The sequence below is a fragment of the Sus scrofa genome, chromosome X (genome assembly GCF_054392235.1).
Source record: "Sus scrofa isolate SSC_HxYL_T2T_F1_AM1 chromosome X, Sscrofa_HxYL_maternal_Yorkshire_Landrace_v2.0, whole genome shotgun sequence".
Lineage (NCBI taxonomy): Eukaryota > Metazoa > Chordata > Mammalia > Artiodactyla > Suidae > Sus > Sus scrofa.
In genome coordinates this window covers 50,176,908-50,197,668 of record NC_139401.1, presented here as the reverse complement: position 1 = coordinate 50,197,668, position 20,761 = coordinate 50,176,908, and the positions used below count along the sequence as shown (strand labels likewise).

The following is a 20,761-nucleotide window of genomic DNA, read 5'->3' as shown; positions in this document are numbered from 1 at the left end:
AGGTGTTTTCTTAGTGTCAAAATGAATAGGAATCCCTATATTAACTTTACTGGCTTAGTTGAGTAGAACTATGGGGGCCCATTTAGCTAAGCTCCAAAAAAAAAAAATCCTAGGAAGTTGTCTCAATTATTATGAAGTAGTTTTTTCATGAATCTGTGGCTCGCAAAGGAGAATCTCTGTTCAGAAATAGCCACTTCTCAGAGTTCCCATCATGGCCTAGCAGAGACGACTCCAACTAGGAGCCATGAGGTTGGGGGTTTGATCCCTGGCCTCATTCAGTGGATTAAGGATCCAGCGTTCCCATGAGCTGTGGTGTAGGTCGCAGATGCTGCTTGGATCTGGCGTTGCTTTGGCTGTGGTGTAGGCCGGCAGCTGTAGCTCCGATTAGACCCCTAGCCTGGGAACCTCCATATGCCATGGGTGTGTCCCTGAAAAGACCAAAAGAAAAAAAAAGCCACTTTTCTGAAAAGTTTAGAATCAGATTCTACCTAGAAGGAAATACTGGGTATAATAAAAGATCTGGGTTTTGAGTCCTGGCCCACCTTATTAGCTCTGAATACCAGTTTTTTCATTGAGAATTTAGTTATATCTACTTGAGTAGTTTCAGAATAAAAACAGGGTTCTTAGTACTGTGCTTAGTAATTGGTCTTCTAGCTCCTCCCTCTTATCCTCAGAGTGGTTTCTAAGGGCTACCTGAAATGCCATCTTCCCAAGTCCTAATTTTGCTCCAAATAAAATTTAACTCTCAGTTTTCAGGTTGTCCATTTTTTTAGGTCGACAGTGAGGAGAAAGGAATGTGAATGGGCAATAATGGGGCAAATGATTTATATAAATATGTGAAAGAAAATAAACCTGAGCAACAGTATTTAAGGTGTTAGAACAAAACTAATAAGCTTCTTACTTAGTTCAAAAGGTGGTGGTCTGCATTTGTTAATACATCTTTTTTGCATGAGACTTGATATAATAGAAGCTGTCTTTGATTAAATTAGAGCCAGTAGTTGGAGGTGTTTTTTACATGATTAATACATACCATTTTTAAAAAACTAAAACGCAAAAGTCGATTTCCTTACTTGTCTTTTTAATGTAGGGCCAAGGACTTGACTTGTAGTAAGACTGTTTAGTCTCTTAAATAAACCACAGCTATACTCAGATTTCATTAAAGTGGAGCAACAATGTAAAGACTTAATTTATAAAGGAACCTTAATACAGAATTAAAATCTTTATAATTTACCCTAAATCTCTTTTCCCTAGTTTGACAGTTTTTTTTTTAGCATCTTGCCTTTTGGTCTTTACAAAATATTCAGCTTAGCTTTTATAAAATAGGAGTTCCCCTTGTGGCTCAGTGGGTTCCAGCATTGCCGCGAGCCATGGTATAGGTCACAGACACAGCTTGGATCCTGTGTTGCTGTGGCTGTGGTGTAGGCCGGCAGCTGCACCTCGGATTCAACCCCTAGCCTAGGAACTTCCATATGCCACATAGGCGGCCCTAAAAAGCAAAAAATAATAATAATAATCTCCTTTTCAGTTTAAGCCATCATTACACATAGTATTTGTGTGTGTGTGTGTGTGTGTGTGTGTGTTATAAGGGCCACACCCATGTCACATGGAGGTTCCCAGGTTGGGGTCAAATCAGCTACAGCTGCTGGCTTACACCACAGTCACATCAACACCAGACCTGAGCCGCCTCTGCAACCTCCACCATAGCTCATGGCAATGCCAGATCCTTAACCCACTGAGAGAGGCCAGGAATCGGACATGCATCCTCATGGATGCTAGTCAGATTCGTTTCCGCTGAGCCACGTGGGAACTCCAATACATAGTATTTTAAATTATATAATTATAATACATACAACTGACATAATTGAGTTTGGGGCCAAACACACCTGACTTGGAATGTATATGCCTATCTGGTGGAAGCAAAAGAGTTCCTGCAGCAGACTGCTTCAGTCAATGTGTTTTACAGAAGGCATGGAAAATACAGTTAATCTGTCAAGTTGGTTTAGTGGAGGCCTGTTAATAGCAATATCCAAAAAGTTGAAATGTACAAAAATATCTAAGAAAACACTGGTAAGGAATCAGGGTCATTTTAATGTATCAGATAACAAAATGTCTTAAGTTGTAATGATTTTTAAGTTCTTGGTTGTCACAGGAAGAGACAAATGTGCCTCTAAAATGAAATAGTAAGCTTCATGTTGCTTATGATCCAAACAGAAAGTTGGCTGTTTAAGGGGAAAATGTGTTTAGATCACTTCACACTGTTCACGTGATTTTGGAAATATTTTTAGAGGTAAATAAGGCAACTTTCAATATCTTTTATGAGGAAGGATTTTCTAAGAAAGACAAGTCTAGAAGCTGTTTTAAAAATTGACAGAGTGGAGTTCCCATCATTGCACAACGATGAAATGAATCTGACTAGGAACCATGAGGTTGCAGGTTCGATCCCTGCCCTCTCTCAGTGGGTTAAGGATCCAGCGTTGCCATGAGCTGTGATGTAGGTTGCAGGCGTGGGTCTGATCCCACATTGCTGTGGCTGTGGTGTAGGCCAGCAGCTGTAGCTCTCCGATTATACTCCTATTCTGGAAACCTCCATATGCCACCAGTGCAGCCCTAAAAAGCAAATAAATAAATAAAATAAATAAAAATTGATAGATTTCATTATGTGAAAATATTAAAACCTCTGTATAAGATAAATATAGATAAAAGCTGACTTAAACTGGGAAGAATATTTGCTCTATGTACAACAAAGGAATAATAAAATGTGTAAACGGCTCCTACAAATCAATAAAAATGTAAATAATCCAGGGGGAGAATATATAAAAGCATATGAATAGATAATTCACAGGAGTATGGAATATTCTTTAAAATTGGCCAATTGAACAAGAAAAGATTACACTAGGAATAATCAGGGGAAATGTACATTAAAGTGAGTTTTTTTGTTGTTTGTTTTGTTTTTGTTTTTTGTTTTTTTTTTTGAGCGAGGCCAGGGATTGAACCCTCAACCTCATGGTTCCTAGTCAGATTTGTTTCCGCTGCATCACGATGGGAACTCTACCACAACTTTATTTTAAAATACTTTTTATTTTTTGGCCACACCCACAGCATATGGAAGTTCCTGGGCCAGGGATCAAATCTGAGCCTCACTGCAACCTACATCACAGTTGCAGTAATGCTGGATCCTTAACCCCTGTGCCATAGCAGGAACTTCCCTACAACTTTCTTACAAGTGCTTGATCTTTATTTTATCACAAAAGATAGATTTGGTAGTGACAGTAATAGAAGTATTCTAAAACAATTGTGACAATAGAAGAAACAAAAGGAAAGTAATTATGAAGATGTATAGCCTTTCAAGCTTATTCCCTCTTGCAAATTCACATCATTGGTTTGACTTACCTGTCTATGTGGTACCAAGTATTTATATCCCTTTATCCTCATGGTTTTGAGCAAATTCTGTGTTACTTCACTGTAAGTCCTGGGAATAGCCAAGAAAATAGTGAAAATGGAATGAGAAAGTAATTTTGCTGTTGGGTAATAAACTTTTCTATAAAGCTAAAAGGAATTTAAATAGTGTAATAACAGTGGGAAAGTTTCCAGAAACAGATCCAGTGTGTAAAAATCACTGAGCTCAATCAGTCATTTCTAGCTTTTGATATAAAGTGAGAGACACACAACTATTCCTTTCAATTGAATATTTAGAGTCCATTAAATGTTTATTAATTGGCCAGATTTCAGTATTGTTGTATCAGGGAATAGAAGGCCTAAGGAGAGGGAGAAAGATGGGGAAAACAGCCAGTCAATGGAGCAGTCAGCATGCACAATTTTTTTCCGTTACATTTGCCATCTTATGTGGGCATGGTTCCTGGCACCCCAAATCAGTGACTATAGTAACATCAGTGATGACTGATTGCTGATCACAGATCGTCATAACAAATATAATGATGAGAAGGTTTGAAATATTGCAACAATTACCAAAATGTAATGGACATGAATGAAGTGAGTAAATGATGTTGGAAAAATGAAAGAAAAAAGAAAAAACAGTGGACTTGCTCAATGCAGGTTTGCCATAAGCCTTCAATTTGTTTGTTTGTTTATTTGTTTTAAAAAAAACAGCATCTTATAAGCACAGTAAAGCAAAAGCACAGTAGAACAAGGTATGCCTGTGCATAGTCTCAATCTTGAGGTAAAAATCAGAGAAATCAAGTAACTTGTTTTGGGTGCTATTAAAGATGAACATAGTAGCTATCTTAAATCTTCCACTTTTCACTGGTTCCTCCTATTTATATGTATATTTAAAAAGAACAAGCATGATGGGAGTTCCATTGTGGCTCAGTGGCTAACGAACCTGACTAACATCCATGAGGATGCAAGTTCAATCCCTGGGTTTGCTCAGTGGATTAAGGATCTGGCATTGCCATGAGCTTTGGTGTAGGTCACAGATGCTGCTCGGATTGGGCATTGCTGTGGCTCTGGAGCAGGCCGGAGGCTTCAGATACGATCGGACCCCTAGCCTGGGAACCTCCATATGCGGCCCTAAAAAAAAAAGAAAGAAAAGGCATGAGAAAGCAAGAACATAGTTTTTTTTTCTTGGGACAGTGTAGCTAAAGGTTTGTCTATTTTTGTTGATTTATTCAAAGAACCAAATTTGGTTTAGCTGGTTTTCTATTTTGTCTCATTTATCTCTGCTCCAATTTTTACTATTTCTTTCTTTCTATTTGCTTTGTGTTTAGTTTGCTGCTCTTTTTCTAGTTCCTTAAGGTGGATGGTTAGGTTACTGATTTGAGATCTTTCTTTTTTAAATGTAGGCAATTAATAGCTGTAAATTTCCTTCTAAGCACTTTTATCACATAAGTGTATCCTATAAGTTTTGATATGAAGTGCTTTCATCTCAAGGAATTTTTCTTTTGATTTCTTCTTTTACCCATTGGTTGTTAAGAATATATTTTTTAATTTCAATGTGTTTGTTAACTTTCCAGATTTCTTTTTATTGTGGCTTTCTAGTTTCTATTGTCACTGGGTATGATACTTTATAAGATTTTTTCTTTTTAACTTAAAGTTTATTTTGTGGCCTAACATGGTCTATATGGGATATGTACTTGAGAAGAATGTGTATTCTGCTCTTGGGTGGATTGTTCTGTGTATTTATCTGTTATATCTAGTTGATTTAATGCTAAAGTCTTCTATTTTCTTGTTTATCTTTTGTCTAGTTATTAATGTTTTTCCTGTGTATTACAACTAATATTTTCATTATTGAAATGTTGGTTCAAATTAATACCAACCTTTTTTTTTTTTTTGGTCTTTTAGCCATTTCTTGGGCCGCTCCCACAGCATATGGAGGTTCCCAGGCTAGGGGTCCAGTCGGAGCTGTAGCTGCCGGCCTACGCCAGAGCCACAGCAATGTGGGATCCTAGCCGTGTCTGCAACTTACACCACAGCCCACGGCAACGCCAGATCCTCAACCCACTGAGAAAGGCCAGGGATCAAACCCGCAACCCCATGGTTCCTAGTTGGATTCATTAACCACTGAGCCACAATGGGAGCACCAATACCAACTTCATTTTAAGAGTAGACAAAAAGAGTTCTTGTCGTGGCATAGCAGAAGTGAATCTGACTAGGAACCATGAGGTTGCAGGTTCAATCCCTGGCCTCTCAGTGGGTTAAGAATCTGGAGATGACATTAGCTGTGGTATAGGTCACAGAGCTCAGATCTGATGTTGCTGTGGCCATGATGTAGGCCAGCAGCTGTAGCTCCGATTGGACCCATAGCTTGGGAACCTCCATATGCCAGGGGTGTGGCCCTAAAATACAAACAAACAAAAAAGTAAATAAAATCTTTGCTCCTGTATAGCACTTTCCCCCCCACCCCCTTCTTAGGGCCACACCTGTGGCATACAGAAGTTCAACGCCAGATGTCCAGCCCAGTGAGCAAAGCCAAGGATCAAACTCACATCCTCATAGATACTAGTCAGATTCATTTCCTCTGTGCCTTAACGGGAACTCCTTTATTGATATTCTTTATTTGATGAGACGTCATTCTCATGGTTTCCATTAGTCGTTTATATATGATTTTCTTTAGCTCTTTAAGTATATTTAAAATAGTTTGTTTAAAGTCTTTGCCTACTAAATCTAGTTTGTGGACTTTGTCAGGAACAGTTTCTATTAGTTTTTTTTCAGTTTTATGGAGATATAATTGAAATGAAACATCATGTAACTATGGTATACAACATGGTGATTTGATACATGTTAAGAAGTGATTACCACAGTAGGGTTAATTAACATCTCCATCACCTCACAAAATTACCATTTCTTTTTTTGCGGTGAGAACATTTGAGATTTACTCTCTTAGCAACTTCGAAGTATATAATACAGTATTGTTAACTATAATTACCATGCTGTATTTTAGATCCCTGATCTTTTTCATCATGCAATTGGAAGTTTATACCCTTTGACCAACATCACCCCATTTCTCCCAACCCCCATCACTTTCCCACAACCAAATACTCTCTATTTCTGTTTCACTGTTTTAGATTCCAGATATAAGTGATACCATACAGTAATTGTCCTTCTCTGACTTATTTCACTTGCTAGAATATCCTCAAGGTCCATCCATGTTGTTGCAAAAAGCAAGATTTCCTTCTTTGTAATGGCTGAATATTTTATTGTGTGTGTATTGCACATCTTCTTTATCCATTCATCCATAAACAGTTGTTTCTGTACCTTGGCTAGTATGAATAATTTTGCGCTGAATATAGGACTGCAAATATATCTTTGTCCTGATTTCCTTTGGATATATAGCCAGAACTGGGGTTGCTAGATCATATGATAGTTGTAGTATTAATTTTTTGAGGAACCTCCATACTGTTTTCTCTAGTGGCTATACCAGTTTATATTCCCACCAGCAGTGCACAAAGGTCCCCTTTTCTCTAATACTCACTAATACTTGTTATGTCTTGTCTTTTTGAAAATAGCCATTCTAACAGGTATGAGGTGATTTCTCATTGTGGTTATGATTTGCATTTCCATGATAACTAGTGGCGATACTGAGTACCATTTTATGTAAGTGTTGGCCATTTGTATGTTAGAAGAATGTCTATCAGTTCCTCTACCCATTTTAAAATCAGATTTTTTTTTTGTTGTTATTGGGTTGTATGAGTTCTTTAGGAGTTTTATGGTTGCAGGTCTTAATTCATTTCCAGTTCATTTTTCAAATGGCGTAAAATAGGGGTCTAATTTCATTTTTCTCTGTTATCCAGAAAACTGGTTATCCAATTTTCCCAGCACCATTTATTAAAGAAATTATACTTTTCCCATTGATTATTCTTGGTTCTCTTTTAAATATTAGTTGACTGTACATGTGAGGATTTGTTTCTAGGCTCATGATTATGTTCCATTGGTCTATGTGTGTTTTTATGCTAATACCAGCTTCATACTATTGGGGTCTGGAAAGAGTAGGATTTCAGCCCTTAATTTGCAAAAACTTGTCTTGTGACCTGTCATTATAATCTATCTAGGAGAATGTTCCACATGGGCTTGAGAAGAGTGTGTATTCCTGCTGTTGCATAAAACATATATACACCTAGTAGGTCCATTGGTCTAAAGTATAGTTCAAGTCCAGTGTTTCCTTCTTGATTTTTCTCTCAGTATTATCTATCCATTGTTGAAAGTGGGATATGGACATCTCCTACTATTATTGTATTGTTCTCTATTTCTTCCTTCATATCTATTAGTATATGCTTAATACTTTTGTGTGTGTGTGTGTGTGTGTGTGTGTGTGTCTTTTTAGGGCCGTACCCACAGCATATGGAGGTTCCCAGGCTAGGGGTCCAATTGGAGCTGCAGCCACCGGCCTACACCACAGCCACAGCAACGCAGGATCCGAACCGCATCTGCAACCTACACCACAGCTCACGGCAACGCCAGATCCTTAACCTGCTGAGCAAGGCTAGGGATTGAACCTGTATCCTCATGGATACTAGTCAGGTTCACTAACTGCTGAGCCATGACGGGAACTACATATGCTTAATACATTTAGATGCTCCCATATATGGCCATATAATTTAGAATTGTTATGTCCTCTTTGAATTGACCCCTTTATCATTATATGATGACCTTAATTGTCTCCCATTACAGGTTTTGAATCAAAGCCTGTTTTGTCTGATATGGATATAGCTACCCCTGCTGTCTTTTGGTTTCCACTTACATAGAACATCTTTCTCCACCTCTTCACTTTGAGACTTTGTGTGTCCTTAAAGTTGAAATGAGTCTTTTCAAGATAGCATTTAGTTGGGGCTTGTTTTTTGTTTTGTTCCATCTAGCTGCTCTGTGCCTTTTGGTCAGGAAATCAGTCTATCAACATTTGGAGTAGTTATTAATAGCCAGGGACTCAGTAATACTATGTTATTAATTCTTTTTAGGATGTTTTATATTTCCCTAGTCTCTTTCTTTTGCTGCCTTTCTTTGTGAATTAGTCATTTTTCATAGTAGTATGCTTTGATTCTCTTCTGTTCATTTTTTGTGTACCTAATCTAGGTTTTTGCTTTGTGGTTACCATGAGCCTTACGTAAAACGTCTTAGAGATATAGTAGTCTATTTTAAGGTGTTAACAACTTAACTTTGATCACAAAAAAACTTCACTTTTTTAAACCTTACTTTTTTGCTCTTTTTTTTTTTTCATGGCCGCACATGTGGCATATGGAAGTTCCCAGGCTAGTGGTTGAATCAGAGCTTCAGCTGCTAGCCTACACCATAGCCTCAGCTCACAGAAATGCCAGATCCTAACCCACTGAGCGAGTCCAGGGATCGAACCCACATCCTCATGGATACTAGTTGGGTTCCTTACTGAACCACAACACGAACTCCTTAAACTTTGCTTTTGACTCCCCTCCCATCTTACGTTTTTGATGTCAGTTTACCTCTTTTTATATTGTGTATTCATTAACAAATTATTTTAGCTCTTTTTTTAAAAAATGCTTTTGTTCTTTATCATCCATGGATGGTTGTTTACGACAGTGCTCTGGGGCTTTCAAACAGCTGCTGAGAGTGGCTGCAGTCAGTTCACAGGCATCTGCAGGGTCCACAGCTGAGACTGAGGTCTCTATGCCTATTATCCAACAAACCGGTGGGCAAGACTTCTCCCAATTCCCTTTGCATATGGGAATTCCAAAGGCACTTTTGTCCTTGGATGGATGCCAAATTGATTTGGGTGGGGGCAACAAAAGACATCTTATTCAGCCATCTTGCTGATATCACTCCTCAGGTTGCTATACTGTCCCATGTCTTCGCCCCATGATTGTTTTATAGTGTCTTGTTTCTTTGCATGCCTCATTTTGTTATTGAGTAATCAAGGTAATGTGGCACCTCTGAAAATCAGATCCTTGCCCTTTCCTAAGATTTATTGTTATGGTTTGTATTTGTTTAGACTTTGCTGAACTGGTTTCGTATGGTCATTGAAATTTATTCTGTTAGCTCTGCTAGTGATTTGCCTTAAACTCTTAGAACTGAAAATAAAAATATCTCAGTCTTCTCCTATGGGTTTTATGTGTATGTTGGCATCTTCAGTATCAGTACTCATTATTGTTGCTATTCCACCATGAAGTTTACAACTCTGGCTTAGCCTTCACGCCTGGCTTGCTTAGATCCTAATGTCAGCCAGAGGTGTGGAAATTTAGTGCTTTCTGAGGTCTTTTCTGAAAATGTGCCCAAACTTGGGCATACATGTGGCCTCCTAGAGTCTCAGGTTTGGAGCTTTTCAAAGCATCTTACTCCCTAACCTTTCTTCCAAACTTTTCGATTTAACTGTTTTTTATCCCAACTGTATGCCTTTTCCTAGGAAGCAGGGACTAATATGCTTACTCTTGAATGTTTTGAGCAAATGCCCACCCTACCCCTGGGAGAGTTCTGAATTAGACAAAAATGATTGATTTCTCAAATGCTGTTGAAAATGTAGGCTGGGTTTTAAGCAAGATTGTATGGCTAGGGTTTGAAATTTAGAAGTCAACATTAGTGTACAGTTGAGCTATTTTCCCCCGTTACCTTACCTGATGAGTTTTTTAGACTGTGGTGGCAGAGTACAATAGTAGTAAGCAATGCAGAATCTTCTACTTTGCACTTTGGCTATGCCAAAAAGTGAGGAACTGGAGAGCATGTGATTCCACACTAGTGAGCAAGGTGAGCAGGCTGAGCATGGAAAACATAGTAGTACTAATGACCCCATGGATCAGGACTGACTTTTCAGCAAGCATGACTACAGGCATGTAAAATGCATTTAGCTTGCAATAGCTGCTTATGTTCTTCCCAGTAGCATCCTCACGGAACAATAAAATTGATCTTGTTGGAGAAATCACTTTTAGGCAGACCATCTTGCCTTGAGTTTTACTTAAGTCCTTGCTTTTGTTTGCTCCCTCTTTTTGTTTGACTTTAACATTGGATGTCTTCTTAACACTGTGTTCCAAACAACCACATACTCTTAAATATTTTATATACAAATAGGCCTTAAGCAGTGTTTTAATACTGTCTTTTTTTCCTTTTCCAAGAGCTGGGGTGGAAAGGAGAATGGCTTTGGACTTGCAGAGTGTTGCAGAGACTTGCATATGATGGTAAGTAACTCTTTGGGATATGAATGTCTTTTGGCAGAGCTGTGTATGGTCTCTTTCTGAGCCTTACTTAATAATGAATATATGGTATTTAAAGTTGCCACTTCACATCAGGACCTTTGAGGAACCTGAGAACAATTGAGACCTAGGATACGTTTTGTAGAAATGCTTGGGTCCTTGGTGTACTGGTGGTAAATGAAAAATCTGAGAAACACAGTATACAGTGTATGATCATACCCATCTCTTGAGTAGGAAATTGAATTTGGCAAATCAGTTTGAAAGTGATGAAAAATCCCAGAAAGTACATTTCCTTGTGTTATCTCACTGGAACTGTCAGAACTCTGGGCACTCTGGCATGACTTAAGAATGGCTGCTTGGAGTTCCCGTCGTGGCGCAGTGGGTAACGAATCTGACTAGGAACCATGAGGTTGCGGGTTCGGTCCCTGCCCTTGCTCAGTGGGTTAACGATCCGGCGTTGCCGTGAGCTGTGGTGCAGGTTGCAGACGCGGCTCGGATCCCGCGTTGCTGTGGCTCTGGCATAGGCCGGTGGCTATAGCTCCGATTCAACCCCTAGCCTGGGAACCTCCATATGCCGTGGGAGCGGCCTAAGAAATAGCAACAACAACAACAACAAAAAGACAAAAGACAAAAAAAAATAAAAAAAAAAGAATGGCTGCTTGGAGAACAGTTCTGCCATTTGGGTTACTGAGAACTTGAAATGTTCTTGTGCTTTCCAAGTTTTCCCCTCATGCCCTGTCTCACGGTGGTGGCAAACCCATGTTTAGGTTATGAGCTCAGGCCATCCACCCCTCTGCTTTGATGTGTTACTGTAGAACCATAAAGCACAATTGGGTTATTAACACATAAAGCACAATTGGGTTAATTCCATGCCATGAAGCAACTATATTTCCCAGCAGATGTACTGTTTTGTTTGTCGTGTATAGGACAAATGGCTGCAATGAAATTTAGCATATTTATCTTAGCAAGCCTTTTTTCCTCTGGGAGAATGGTTCTTTTTCTGGTCACAGAAAACTGCAAACTAGAACAAGTTACTTTCCCACCTTAGCTGGTATACTTTCTTTAGTGTGCATTATATGAATGTATACTGGTTGATATGGGAGGTGATATTTGCCTGTTTTAATCATCAAAGCTATATAAATTTTAAAGGGTTTTCAGTTTAGAATTCTAATTCTGAGAAAATAGTTCTTGGGTTGGGTGTTTTTTGTTTGTTTGTTTTTGTCTTTTTAGGGCTGCACCCATGGCATATGGAGGTTCCCAGGCTAGGTATCTAATCGGATCTGTAGCTGCCAGCCTACGCCAGAGCCACAGCAACACCAGATCTGAGCTGTGTCTGTGACCTACACCACAGCTCATAGCAACGCCAAATCCTTAACCCCCTGAGAGAGGGCAGGGATTGAACCTGCAACCTCATGGTTCCTAGTTGGATTTGTTTCCGCTGCACCATGATGGGAACTCCCTAGTTTTTCATCTTAAAGTTTAGTTGAATAATTCTGAGGCTCCTTTTGTGTATCAATCTTGTTTTTGGCCACTTAGGCAAAACAGTATGGTATACTCTGTAGTCTTTTATGGTGTCTGTTACCCATCTTGGTCCCAATCTATGTTGAGAAATCATGCATCATTTTATTGATATTTGGCATGTCATGGGATTTTGAAAAGTTTATCTATTTTAAAAGGAAGTAAGACATACACATTAAAAATTTTTTCAGTATAAAGAGTGTATAGTAATTCTCCAGCTCCAGAGACAACCACTGCTACTGGTTTCTTTCAAAGATACACTTTAATGGGCCTGCTGGATTGGCAGTCTTTGTTTGTTGTTATTATTGTTGTTGTTGTTGTTTTATTTTGTCTTTTTGCATTTTCTTGAGCCGCTCCCAGGGCACATGGAGGTTCCCAGGCTAGGGGTCTAATCAGAGCTGTAGCCACCGGCCTATGCCAGAGCCACAAGCAATGCAAGATCCAAGCCCTGTCTGCAGCCCACACCACATCTCACGGCAACACCGGATCCTTAACCCACTGAGCGAGGCCAGGGATCAAACCCGCAACCTCATGGTTCCTAGTCGGATTCATTAACCGCTGTGCCACGATGGGAACTCCCTGGATTGACAGTCTTAATTTGTTTTTCATGTTGCTTTTTCTAGAGCTAAAGAGGAGTTTTTGTGAGAGTCTGGTTTATATTGACTTGGTATCTACCTGTGCAGAAAAGCAGTTGGATATCATGAGAAATGATGTAGAATGGTATGGGAAGGAGTATTTAAAGAATTATGGAGGTGTGTCCATGGGGCAAAGTTTGAGTAAAATATTTCAAAAAGTGGTGATACACACTAAGGTTTCCATAATATTTTCTTCCAGTCTCGAAGTGGAACATACCTCCTTGTCTTTATCCTTCATCCTTGGATTTTTATTCATTATTGAGGGCAGACTTGACCCTCTTTCCTCTTAAGAATAACTATAGTCAAAATTGATCTCTTGCGAGAAAAAGCAACTAATAACTTGCAAGTAAGGAATATGAAAGCTTTTGGAGCTCTGGGCTCCATTCTCCTGATTTTGTGTTGTTATATCTGAGCTCTGCTAAAACAAGGAGTGAAGGCACTGTAGCTGCTGACTATGCTGCCCATTCTGCTGCCACAATGAGTTGGACAAGTGGCTAGGGCTTTGAGGGAAGATTTGGGACAAGATGGTATCTGATTCTTTCATATGTTTTATATGCAGAAATACCCACCCAGTGCAACTACACTACACTTTGAATTCTATGCAGACCCTGGGGCCGAGGTCAAAATTGAGAAAAGGGTGAGTTTCATTCACACTTGCTCAAATACAGCCTGTGATCTATAGCTGGGATTGACTTCTGTGAGGGAATGATGTTAAGCTACATTGCTGCCCTGCTAAGCTAAATAAACCCAGCAACTTCCCAGAAATGTGTTCAATGTATGCCTGGCTCTGATAGCTTTGAATCTCTCTCATGTTGAAATTGCCAAAAGACAGGACTCTATTTATGAAGCACTGTTACTTTTCTCAGTCTCAGTTGAGATTTCCACCATGTAGTACAATAGTCTGGATAGTCATGGCTCAACTTTCTCTACTTTAGCCAGCTTGCAAGAAGTCTATATATTGCTTACAGGGTCCTGCTTCAATTATCTGGTTGTTCCATATTCTTTGAGGAGATACAAAATTTCACTTTGGTTTAGAAGTAGACTAGTGAATAAGATCTTTTTTCTATTACATTACAATGTATGTAATATAAAATAATAATCGTTCTAGATTAGTGGTGCCCTGAGAACAGCTCTAATAGATATTTAGAGAGAGACCATTTTCATGGATTCGTTCTTTGCTGTGAATACGGAACAGAGGCTCTAGGTATTTAGTCAGTGAAGGCTAAAAAAGGGTAAGGAAGAGTATGAAACGTATCTGACTGTGTGCATTGTGTTTTGATTCTGCTGCTTTCCAAGAAGCTTTCCTGAGAATATAATCTATATGTAATGGATATTTGGGGAGACTCAAAAGATACTTTGATTTTAAAAGCATTAGTTGAGGCTTCAACCTAGGGTGACATTTGTTTTTCAGATAGCTCTTGTAATTGCAGGCAGGGGAAGCTAAGGTATAAAGTGACTCCTAATAATTCTTCTGTCTTTTAAATTTCAGACAACTAGTAATACACTACATTATATTCACATAGAGCAACTTGACAAGGTAAGAGAAATCTTTGACTATTGCTTAGTTTCTTAATATTTGATTCACTTTTTGTTCCTAACTCTTTTTTTCTAATGTAGATTTCAGAAAGTCCTTCTGAAATCATGGAATCTCTTACCAAAATGTACAGCATTCCTAAGGATAAGCAGGTATGATATGTCTTAAAAATATCTAAAGGGTGTAGTTGTTACCTATATAAGATCATTGGTATGCGCTGGGGCTGGGAGATAATGTAGTCGGACCACGACCACATTAGCCTCTCGGGCCTTAGTTTCCTCATCTTTTATGAGGCTGATACTTACTTTCTAGGCCCTTATGAGAGTTTGAGGAAAACCAAGCTGTCTTATTCACCATGAGTATCTAATAAGTGGTTGGTAGCTCAACGCTTTTGGGTACCAAAAGAGAAAACATTTAGTTTTTTGTTGTTGTTGTTGTTGTTGTTTTTCCTGCTCATTGTAATGGTGATTAAATATTTAATTTGATTAAAAAATTAAAATTAGAACTCTTGCTAATTATCAAATAGCCCAATGAGTAAGATTTAGCCCTCAGAAAATGTAGTCACCTTTTCCACTGGTTTTCTAATTTAGGTCTTATGTCTCTACAGATGCTGTTATTTACACACATACGGCTGGCCCATGGCTTTTCTAATCATAGGAAGCGATTGCAAGCTGTTCAGGCCAGGCTGCATGCAATATCCATATTAGGTAAGCGAATAACACTATAATTAACAGGCCTTGGTTAGGCAGTTTAGACTTGATTTCCTTTGAATTTCATCTGTCTTTGTTGCTTTAAGGCTTATTGTAATTACCTAGGTGGCAAGTTACATTGTAAAATTGCCAGCATTCCTAGTTTTCACTGTTATTTATCATTCTTGGGCTCCCAAATGATGGATCAGAAGAGGATGTGATGGTTATTGACATATCACATGAGTTTAGTCTTTTTTTTTTTTTTTAATGGCTGCATCCCCAGCATGTGGAAGTTCCCAGGTCAAGGATTGAATCACTTAACCCACTGTGCCAGGCCAGGGATGAAACTCCCTACAGTGACCTGAGCTGCTATGGTTGGATTCTTAACCCCACTATGCCATAGTGGGAATGCCTTTTTTTTGTTAGTTTGTTTTTTAAATTTGGGGTGTTCAGATACTCATCTTTCCCCTGCACCCTATTTTTCCCTCTTGCCATTTCATCTTCCTCTTCTTTAGGAGTATAGTTTTTTGTTTGTATTTTTTTAGGGCCACACTCATGGCACATGGAAGTTCCTAGGCTAGGGGTCGAATCGGAGCTACAGCTGCCGGCCTACATCACAGCCACAGCAATGCCAGATCCCAGCCATGACTGCGACCTGCACCATAGCTCACGGCAACGCCAGATCCCTGACCTACTGAGCAAGGCCTGGGATCAAACCCACATTCTCATGGATTCTAGTCAGATTCCTTTCTGCTGTGCCACGATGGGTACTCTTGGGAGTGAAGTTTTGAAATTCATTAAATAGTCAATACTGTGCATTTTACTTTTTCCTGTAAGGTGGTAGGTAGAGCGGAAAGCACATTGGTTTTGGGGTCAGTCCTGGGCTTTCACCCTGACTCAGCAGATTATTAGGCACCTATTTATTCTTTTGGCCTCAGTTTCCTCATTTAATATTGGGACAGTATGTATTTTATAAGCTGATCAGGATTAAATGAAAACCTGTAAAGCACAGGCTAGGCCCATAGAAGGTATGAAATGGTAGCTGCTGTTAATATTACCATTCTTTATTATGTTATTGTTTTTCTACTCTTTTAAACACTGAATTCCTTGAAGTGAAATTCTACTGTACTATTTATGCTCAGCGTAACTAAATGAATGTGCTCAAATCTCACTAGTTTGCACTTTAGAAGGCTCTCTCCAGTATTACCTCTGTGGGATTCATTGGAAATGGATTTACACACAATCTCAAGTTTTCAACTTTTTTTTTTTTTTTTTTTTGTCTTTTTGCCAATTTCTAGGGCCGCTCCCATGGCATATGGAGGTTCCCAGGCTAGGGGTCAAATCGGAGCTATAGCTGCCAGCCTATGCCAGAGCCACAGCAACACAGGATCCGAGCTGTGTAACCCACTGAGCAAGGGCAGGGATCGAACCCGCAACCTCATGGTTCCTAGTCAGATTCGTTAACCACTGCGCCACAATGGGAACTCCACATTCTCAAGTTTTACTCCAGTGTCATACAAGTTTCTCAGTCTGCAATAGTCCATTAAATCTGTTCTTTAGAGCTTATGTGTTTCCAGTGAAAAACAGGAATACATGAAGAGATTAAAATGGAGGTCCATGGCATAATACTTATCAAGTAGTGATGTTATAAAAAATTAACCTTTCATTCTCTTTTCATACTTTCAATCCTGAAAATCCTAGCTTAAGACAATACCATTAATAGAAGAATGTTCTGATTTGGTAGGTATTTAGAGCTTATCACCGTATTTAATTCAGTCCTCTAGAATTCAGTGATTCTGCCCTCTAATGCTGGTGGGAAGGGAATCCTTCCCCAGAACCAGTAGATGCCAAAGGTTTGTCATTGGGCAGTGGCTTGACCACTGCCTTCTTGCCTAAAGTGTTTATTTCTCCTTTTGCAGTGTATTCCAATGCCTTGCAGGAGTCAGCAAACAGTATCTTGTATAATGGGTTGATAGAGGAGTTGGTAGATGTCCTTCAGATAACAGATAAGCAGCTTATGGTGAGTATTTATTAATATTTTCCTGTGTATATCAGGCTTGTTATGTATTTATTTGCCTTTTGGTTTTTCTTAGCGGTTTAGAATGAACCACAAGAGGGAAGTTTAGCCCTTTTACTTCCTCCTCCTCTTTGGATATTTAGCTATAAATTTAACATATGGTGGATTTTCAGTATTATTCTCACCAGACTTTTATCTATCCCAAGCAATTACCAGTAGTAGTAGAATGACTTTTTTTTTTTTTTTTTTGTCTTTTTGCCATTTCTAGGGCCGCTGCCATGGCATATGGAGGTTCCCAGGCTAGGGGTCGAATCAGAGCTGTAGCCACTGGCCTATACGCCAGAGCCACAGCAACGCGGGATCCGAGCGGTGTCTGCAACCTACACCACAGCTCACAGCAATGCTGGATCTTTAACCCACTGAGCAAGGCCGAACCCGCAATCTCATGGTTCCTAGTCGGATTCATTAACCACTGAGCCATGACGGGAACTCCATAGAATGACTTAAATTTTAGAATAGGTATTGTAACTGTTTGGTTCAGTCATTTACTTCTTATTTAACACATCTCATGTATATTTAACTTCTGTTTTCATAGGAGATTAAAGCTGCTTCTTTACGAACATTAACATCAATTGTCCACTTAGAAAGAACCCCCAAACTCAGCAGTATTATTGACTGTACTGGAACTGCTTCCTACCATGGATTTTTGCCTGTACTTGTGCGGAACTGTATCCAGGCCATGATTGGTAAGTTTTGGTGGTTATTATCCTAGGTACCAAGAAGAGCCCTACCCTTTTGTTTGTTTTTTTTTTCCTGATTTTGTTTAACATCCTGCCAACTTAACACCAAATTCTGAGTTTGCTCTTTCTCTCCCTCTCCCAAACTTCCCTTGTAGATCCTTCCATGGATCCATACCCTCACCAGTTTGCCACTGCTCTCTTCTCTTTTTTATACCATTTGGCCAGCTATGATGCTGGTGGTGAAGCCTTGGTCTCCTGTGGAATGATGGAAGCCTTATTGAAGGTGCTTTACTTTTTTAAAAAATATATATCTGTGGGGAATCAACTAAGAGAAGGGTATAGAATTAATTCTAAGTTTGAAGTGGTTTACAGTGAGAAGAGTTAGCATAAGAAAGCTTACTCAGAAAATGTTGTACTTAATTTCACAAGTTGGCCTTCTAGTTACCTCATTAACAACTGTGAGCAGCTATTTCCATTATTAAGAATTGATCATAGTCCAGCATGGTATGATAGGAGGCTTTGGGTTCTAATTAAGATGTTGCCACATCTTATCATGACTTTAGTAATGATAGGATTTGCTATGTGCTGGGCACCAGGCACCAGCTCTTTTCTTCCTGAATATTTAATCCTAAAAAGTAATTTATGTCCCTATTACTTCAGGAGGTTGTCTCTCAGAAGTGATAGAGCTATCATTTGACAAGCGCCAAAAATCAAACATATTTTATTCTGCTATACCATGCTGTTTCCCTGAGACCTTTGACTGCTTATTTCCAAAAGAGCACATAATTTACAGCTTTGTCTTTCCATTTTATTGGTTTTACCTTTTCCTCTCCCTGATAGGTCATAAAGTTTCTTGGTGATGAACAGGACCAGATAACATTTGTCACCAGAGCCGTCAGAGTGGTTGATCTCATCACCAACCTGGACATGGCAGCTTTTCAGTCTCATAGTGGACTTTCTATCTTCATTTATAGACTTGAGGTATACAAGAAACAGTTTGCATGTACTTAAATGTAGTGAGAGCTGAGTCTGGGAACTCTTATAATAACCCTAAAGAGCCATCTTATCCCTCTTTTGTTTTTAGAAACTAATTGTATAATTTGCCTGTGACATTGTTTTGTTATAGTTGTTTTAATCTCCAGTATATGTGTAGGATTATCTTACTGTTTTTCCCTTGATCATAGCATGAAGTAGATTTGTGCAGAAAAGAATGTCCCTTTGTGATCAAGCCAAAGATCCAGAGACCCAGTACTACACAAGAAGGAGAAGAAATGGAAACTGATGTGGATGGTAATAACAGTTACTAAGTCAGTATTTTTGTGCTTGACATCTTCCTGTCATCCAACCCCAATTTTCATTCTTCCTGATAAATGCTAAAGTGCCCAACTGACTTGAGCATATATTGTTTGCAGCAAAACAATTTTTTCTCCATAAACGATTTGTGTATTGTTCTCCACAAGGATAACCAGAAAAGGGAGGCACAAGTTGTTGGGAATAGAAATGGAAAGTAAAGCAGGTGGTGGAGCTGCAGTAGAGTTCTGCAGTCACTCCATGGTGTTAATCTGTTTTCTTTCAAGACTTAATAGCTATTTCCTTAAGTATTGGTTCATTACCTTATTCCCTCTAAAATGTAAATTCTATGAGATGAGGATACTGTTTTGTTCACTGTTATAATCTCAGGTAGTGTCTAATATATTGTAGGTGTTTAAATATTTGTTACAGAAAGATAAGGAGAATATGGACTCTAAAATGAGACCCTCTGAAACTATCTGGCTATTTTGAAAAGGAAAGGGGTGAAAAAGTTGTTGGGTAGGGAACCACCTTCAAATCATAATATCAGGAAGAAGACCAGATACTCATAATCGTGTTGTTCAATGGTCAAATTTATTTTCATTTTGGGTTTCAATATTTTAATCCTCACATTGATATCATTCATCTCACCTCATAGGAAAAATATTCACAGTCTTTCTTTTGGTCGTGCCTTTTATTCAAAGTAATTTCCTCATCATAACTTTTACTTTAGTTGCAGATGTGACTATGGAAAGTAGTCCTGGCTCATCCATCTCTATGGAGCATCGGCTGGATGTTGAACTAAGAGCATCAAGTTCTAGCAGCACTAGCATCTCCTCTGGCCCTGGCCCTCGTCCAGGTGTGTAGACATGTAGATACACAGCCAGTCACACTGATTGAATTACTAAACTAGTGAAGCAGGGTGCTTTGAGGGAGCGTTAAGTGGTACATTTGAAGGTTTGCCTCTTAAGACTGGGCATGTTACTTTACCATTCCAGCATTCATTTTCTCATATTAGCATTTATTTCATAGTGTTTTATAATTTTATCAAAATAGCCATGTCTGAGGGCAGGTAATAGTAACTGGCGATCAAAGAGTTAATCTTTTTACTTTGTAATTTTTCTTTTTTACTCTAGACTTTTAATTTTAATGTAGTTTTGTGTAGTCCTTGGTGGTTTATTTTTTCCAGCTTTAAGGCTTAGGTAAGTGTTTGTCCCAACATTCAGAGATACCACTTCGAATACCTGCTAGTGTTGCTATAGTGTGTATGATTCTCCTAAAAATTATTACTTGTGGTCTAATGGTGAATCCAGTATAATCCTCTTTCTCCCTTGCCAGGAGTCCAGTGTATTCCACAGCGAGCTGCACTTCTCAAATCAATGTTGAATTTCCTCAAGAAGGCCATTCAAGACCCTGCTTTCTCAGATGGCATACGACATGGTATTTGATTCTAAATACTGTCTGGAAGGGTGACTCTCTCAAAGATTGGTCCTTTTCATACTTTTTAGGAAGAGGCTATGCCACTTTGAATAGCTTTTAGTTTAGTGTCACTTTTCCTAGACCTAAGGATATCATAATGATTCACCTGTTTTTTTCCTTTTCAGCTTTTCAATCTGTATTTACTTCCAGCCTGCTATCCCACTCTGTCTCTCATTATCTGTATTCTTTTATTCTTTGACCCACAGTTAAAAGGTTATTTATTGCATGGAAAGGGAATAAATAATAGAATATTAG

General features: G+C 38.9%; 1 protein-coding gene across 33 annotated transcripts in view; it reads left to right on the top strand.

Annotated features, from left to right (window-relative positions):
• The window catches only part of HUWE1 (HECT, UBA and WWE domain containing E3 ubiquitin protein ligase 1), a 162,342-nt gene that overhangs the window by 43,003 nt on the left and 98,578 nt on the right, over positions 1-20,761 (top strand). For 20 of the 33 annotated variants that reach the window (XM_085007954.1, XM_085007948.1, XM_085007944.1 and 17 more), the window contains 12 exons: positions 10,527-10,589; positions 13,317-13,394; positions 14,247-14,294; positions 14,375-14,443; positions 14,899-14,998; positions 16,879-17,000; positions 17,593-17,743; positions 17,893-18,020; positions 18,578-18,718; positions 18,922-19,027; positions 19,761-19,886; positions 20,366-20,467. In XM_085007954.1, the coding sequence (XP_084864080.1) occupies positions 10,527-10,589; positions 13,317-13,394; positions 14,247-14,294; positions 14,375-14,443; positions 14,899-14,998; positions 16,879-17,000; positions 17,593-17,743; positions 17,893-18,020; positions 18,578-18,718; positions 18,922-19,027; positions 19,761-19,886; positions 20,366-20,467 (1,234 nt within the window). The remainder of the gene's footprint in view (positions 1-10,526; positions 10,590-13,316; positions 13,395-14,246; positions 14,295-14,374; positions 14,444-14,898; positions 14,999-16,878; positions 17,001-17,592; positions 17,744-17,892; positions 18,021-18,577; positions 18,719-18,921; positions 19,028-19,760; positions 19,887-20,365; positions 20,468-20,761) is intronic. The other 13 variants (XM_085007951.1, XM_085007938.1, XM_085007956.1 and 10 more) reach the window with 1 other exon arrangement.